The following is a 6,005-nucleotide window of genomic DNA, read 5'->3' as shown; positions in this document are numbered from 1 at the left end:
TTAAAAAGCATCATAAGAATTATTAAATGAAACACTTGAATACTTACAGCACTCTCATGTTTTTTAGTGTAGAAAAAGAGAGTTGTATTGTAAAGTCTGAACCAGTAAGTCACCCACCGAAGCCTCTGATGAAAACACATTCAACCATTGAGTAAAGAGATTCCCTTAGGTGTATACATTATGTAATAATTGCATAAATTCTGCAATAAGTATAAAGAGAGAATATTAAGCATTCTGCAACAGGCCTTTTAATTAACGAAGTATTTAGCAATAACTGTTTTTTTAGTCACACGGTTCCTGCAAATAACAGACATGAAACGCAAGCAATATGTACATTATAGTCATACCATTTTGTCTTTCCGTTTCTTCAGAAAGCCCTGGCAGAGCGGAGCTGGCGCTACTCCTCCGGTGGACAAGCTCATGGTTCTTTGTATGCTGAAAGCGTTCACACTTCACCATAAACAAATCAACATCATGACTTCCCCCTGAAACAGTCACATCCTCACTTCTGATCTTTGTGTAATAAAGAGACGCTGTCCTCAGTCAAATGCCAAAATACGGCGGAGGTTCTTGTTAATTTGCTTTGCCGTTCTCAATTTTATTCAATTTGTACTCAACTGATTTCCATTTTTGAAAAGACTGCAAAAGATGGGGGAAAAAATAAATAAATAAAAATCCCAATTTAGTCAAATTCGAGTAGGTGTCTCAAAAGCAAACACAAGACAGATTTATTCACACCATTATTTATTGTAAATGTTTGAAAACCCACATGTGCAACAATCCCATGGTTTTGAACAGGGAAACTGCATTGAAAGTTACATATGCATAAGAGCTGAAACATTAGAACAAACATGACGTTGTCTCTACATGATTGTTAGTTAGGAAGAATTCTCTTTATAATGTAGCAAGCAGGTCCTTATTAGTCTGGTTTGGAATTAACCAAATTACGCCATCTCATTACAGAACATAAAAAGTTTTTTTTTCCTGTGCATAATATTTATGAAGAAATAAACAAATTATCAAAATAAAAACCAAATATTGCATAAAAGAATCCATAGCTCTATGACTGCTTGACATAATAAATTAACATACAGTAGCTGAGATGTGCCAAGAGTAAAATGACCTTTACATGTGAGAAATGGCTTTGTTTCAGTGCTTCTCCCACAAGCACGAATGTATCTCTATGTGATACAGTTCAAATATGGTTTGTTCACTAACTAGAGACAATCTTAGAGTGTCCAGTAAGATATATACACATATAAACATAGTGTTGTCACCTATCAGTTAAACCCTCACGCTCTGCTGTCTCTTCAGTATAGGTCACACCAATTAATACTGACCTGAGGAAAACATCAGTGTGCATGAATAAAACCCTCATGTCGGAACAGCAGCGGACACGATTACAGCTCCCGCCATTAATGTAGATGTCCTGTTCCACCACATGGCTGATGAGGTGAGTTCCTATAACACTTGGTTCGGGGAAGGCAGTTTTAACTATACAAAATGTAGCTAACTATTACTAGGAATCTTCTCTCCTAACTGAAATAAGGATGGAATGAGGGATCATGGGTTTTGTAGTTTCTCAGAGGGCCGGGGTTGCTGTAACATGCCGGATGCACTGATCACCGATGCTTGAGGAGAGCTTTGTACACGGCGAAGCCAAGAACAGCAAACACGGTGGCACCGACGCTCGCCCTCAGCCAAAACGTAGAGTTTTTCAGGTCAGCTTGGGTCATGTGTCTGAAAAAAAGAGCAAAAGTGAAGGAAAAAGTGGATGTTTGTTAATAAAACATGAGTGCACTCATATGGTTTGTGAGATGACAAACGACCAAATGTCTAAATATTACTAGCGCTAGAAAATAGGATTTTCAATTAACATCCCTAAATCACCAATTATATACTATTATGTACAAATATATGAAGAGTTTGGTTCCAAAATGCGCTGTGATTGGTTGTTACTGTTTACAGTGCGTGGAATGGTGCGCTGTGATTGGTTGAGCGGATATATCGCATTCTGCAGAAAAGGGAGACTGGCGTTTGTCGCGGTTTGGAAAAAAGGGAGAAAACATGACAGAATAACTCGGCGGATATCGCATTTGGCGTAAAATTAAAAATGGACTTTTCAATACCGACCAGATACCAGATAAAAATGGCGTTTATCGCGTTTTGGAACCAAACTCTTCATATATACCATTATTTGAAAGAACAATCTCTCCCAAATTTCCATTTCCATAATGCAAAAACCAAAAAAATTACAGTTGTTTAATTAATGATTTAATGACCAATTACGATACATTAAAAATATGCAGATATCAATGATGCATTATGTAAAAACTAAAGTAGGTTTCACTCCTTTCAAAAACCAAAAAATTATGTAATAGAGTAATTTTTGTTTCACAGGCAAAAGGCATTAAACTAAAAGAAAGTTCTTCAAAGGTAAGTAAATAGGCTTCATGTAGATTATGCAACATTATTGTTTTTTTTATACATTTATTATTTTTCGTAGGGGGGTTTGGGGTGAAATGTGACCTTGACACGTTTTATGAAATTTACCCTGACAATAATTTGAGCACATAATAGTGTTAATACTTAGTAAAAAATTATTTTGTTTTGCCTATTGGACATCCCATGATATACACAGAGAGATACGCTGTTGAAATGGGGAAAGAGGTAGCATGGGAAAGCAGAGGAAAGCATGAGAGAGCCAGCTAATGTTTTCAGGGGCTGAACATGTTTAAAGGCACACCGCTCAGAAGATAAAGACATGGTCAAAGTGAGAAACCAAACAGAAACAAGAGGTCTCTGGTGAGATGAAACCCACCCAACACAAATCCAGAAGGTTTAACTTGCTTCAAAAAGCTCAACGCTGCACATCCAAACTCAAGACTGAGACACAAAACTTTACCGCTTATTAATGTGAAATAGCAGCTTTGTCACTGAAAAAAAAATTTTTTTCTTTATATTTAATGACTTGTTATTTAGTGGCTTTAATGTATATCAAGCAAATTTGTTATAAAGTTTTTAAAATTTATATATATTTGTATTTATATATATATAAAAAAATGTTGTGCCATGTTTTTTAACCACCTGTAAATTAAGACGATACACTTCTTCAACAGCAGACTGACTATAAAATGACTGGCTAAATGACAGTCAAGAACAATACATGAAATACTATCCATCAAAGCACCAAACAATAATGGCAAGAGAAGCTTGTTTTAGATGAAACACTATATTAGCAGCAACAGGTTAGACATGTTAGTCATCCAAATACAGACACAATCCAACACATAAACTAGGCCGTTTAGATGTCACATCACTGCATATGACCAGTTAGTCCTGAGAAAGCTTGCTTAACTAATGCTGAGAAACAGATGATGGTTAGAGAGGATAGGGACAGACGGGGAGATTGCTAACATGATGTAAAGAGATGCAAAGCAAAGATGAAAAGGGCAAGCCAAACAAACGAAAAGGAACACCTATGAAGGGACACAACAAAAATTCACAAGATTAAATTCAACAGATTTAAATTCAATATATATATAAAAAAAGTTTTCACAAAATTTTGTGCACCATGAGAACAAGATGAAAAACCAAAAGGGTGTAAGACAGGCACATGCTTTAAAGAAAATATGATGTATAAAATAAAGTTCTGCAATAACATTAATGGTTACTTATTCTTTTCTATGTAAATAAGCATAGGGAAATCGTTCAACTCACACCCGTGCATTCTTCTGGTGTTACATTTTAGAAGCAGTAAGAAAGATTAGAAGATCTATGCAATCTAAGAGATCAACTGCTCAGTATCTAAAAACAACTCAGGAAGAAATGCAACCAAAAAGGAAGGGCTCATATGAACCAGGTGTCCACATTTGTCCCTGGAGCAAGGATGAGTGAATCAGTGCAGATTTACAGCTTGCATATCCACCTCAACTCACTAGAAAGAAGGGTTAAACATCATGAGGACAAATGCAAATCTGTCTTATTCAGTCCAAAATGGTTTTAATGAATAATTCATAAGAGTCCTTGTTTTGAAAATGCTTGTTTAGTGTCTATCAGCATTGACAGAGGAATTCAGGTGTTCAACAACAGTCATGTGAAAAAATTTAAATCATTTGAAGATCAATTTAAAATCATTTAAGATTAAAATCATTTGTTTCTTGTATTTAAAAAAAAAATATTCCCATCTTTAGTTTTAAATTAACATTCATATTTGAAAAAAAAAAAAAAAAAGTTCAGCTCAAGCACACAAGCAGGATTTAGTCGGCTTCGCACACTGGGTTAAGAAACAATTGCTAAGATGCCTGAAGCAGAATCAAAAGTGCACTACCAAGCCTCATATGCATTACTGAGTCTTAAATAGCAAATGCTGGATTCAAATGCAATGTTAATCAACAAGAGCTGCTAGAATGCCATATGTTTGGGCTTTGTGTGGATGAAATGAGTCAATGGGAGCATCTGGCCAGTCTACTTGGAGACATCTCTGACTTTTTGATAGTTAATGATAAATTTGAACTTTAAAATAACACAGAAGTGATCATTTTAACATATAGCCAGAACATTTCCCAACATCTCTCTGTGGATATGCAATGTAAACCTGTCAGGCCAACAGCAAGAAGGCGTGTTAAGAAGCCGAGGTTAGAGAGATCGCCCTGCGGAGTGGGTGAATGGGGGATATATAGGGCTATACTCAGAGACCTGTTCAGAACAGCACTGTAGAGTTTGGCCTTTACCGAGCGCACCAGCTCAGAGTTCAGGAGGTTGTGACAGATGCAATACGTGCACCTGTTGCAGCTGCACATGCAGCGTAACTTGGCATGGCTGCAGAAACACACACAGACAGGAAGAGTCAGTATCATGTGACAGCTCCAGGAGAGCTGGAACCCAAAGCTGCTTCTCTGCTTGGGCTTGGAGATGGAGGAGTGCAGGGACGTAAGCTCAGTAAACTAAATATATGGGGGGGGGGAAACTATTCTATTGCTGTGAGAAGAGATTCTTGGGAAAACTGGCTATCTACAGACACGTTATGCAAAAAGAAAGAACAGGAAAAGTACACTGGGAAGCCTTGAAACATCACAACAAGTAAAACACATAAAAGGAAAGATTCCTAGAAGCTAGCAAAACAAGCTCGAGCAAAAAGCTTGAATAGGGCTGCACGATTAATCCAAATAAAACCTAATTCGTGATATGGTTTTTGTGTGATTATCAAATCAGGAAGACTGCAATTTAATTGAATATTTGTGCTGCGTTGATATCATTTTATTTATTTTAATTTATATTTAAGAAATTTGAAATCATTTGAAAATGAATTAAAAAGTAAATGTGTTAAATAAACATACTTATACTTTAGATGACAAAGTATTTTTCACAAATAAATAAATATTTAATAAAAATATAAAAAAAAAGGAAGTAAACACTGTAACCAACAGGGCACTCAGTATTCTGGGAAGTTTGTGTGCACTGGGATTTGGGAATCATATTTTTTCCAAATAAAGCCAAGGTAACAGTGGAAATTACATGAATATGGCAGTGGGCAAATGCATAAAGCGCAGCATAATTTGAAATCACGAGTTTAAAGTTTGTCGATCACGCGTCTCCAGTGAAGCTGAACTCTCCTCCAGTCCGCATTCAATTCACACGAACCGACCGTCACGCAGAGAACACACGATCATGCAGGTCACATGCACACTTCACAAGATCTCAACTATATTAGACTAAGTCTGCAAGGTTTGTGAAATTAAATGTTCATTAGTCATTCAAAGATTTGTTTAAATTATATAAATGCGTATTTGCTGAATGCTACTAATTTATTACTAATAATATAAAAGCAGTCATTATAATACTTTTATTTAATTTAATTTTAATTCCTTTGTTTAACAGTTCTATCTGATTATTAGATAGACTTATCCACATTAGACAGAACTGTTAACGACGACGGCGAACAAGAGGGAGAATGTGAGCACTGAGTGTTCAGGCGCTGCCGTTCTCAGCGCCGTCAAAATAAA

At 36.2% G+C, this 6,005-nt stretch overlaps 1 protein-coding gene across 1 annotated transcript in view; it reads right to left on the bottom strand.

The window, feature by feature from the left end:
* Window positions 1–727: 727 nt before the first annotated feature.
* Window positions 728–6,005, bottom strand: part of LOC107755587 (mitochondrial Rho GTPase 1-A-like) — a 16,207-nt gene continuing 10,929 nt past the window's right edge. Inside the window, exon 18 of the mRNA XM_016572475.1 lies at window positions 728–1,740. Within this exon, the coding sequence (XP_016427961.1) occupies window positions 1,623–1,740 (118 nt within the window). The 3' untranslated portion in view covers window positions 728–1,622. The remainder of the gene's footprint in view (window positions 1,741–6,005) is intronic.

The sequence above is a fragment of the Sinocyclocheilus rhinocerous genome, unplaced genomic scaffold, assembly GCF_001515625.1.
Source record: "Sinocyclocheilus rhinocerous isolate Xijiao unplaced genomic scaffold, SAMN03320098_v1.1 scaffold2849, whole genome shotgun sequence".
In the NCBI taxonomy this organism is placed as follows: Eukaryota; Metazoa; Chordata; class Actinopteri; order Cypriniformes; family Cyprinidae; genus Sinocyclocheilus; species Sinocyclocheilus rhinocerous.
Note: the sequence above shows the minus strand (reverse complement) of the source record. Positions and strands in the feature narration are given on the sequence as shown.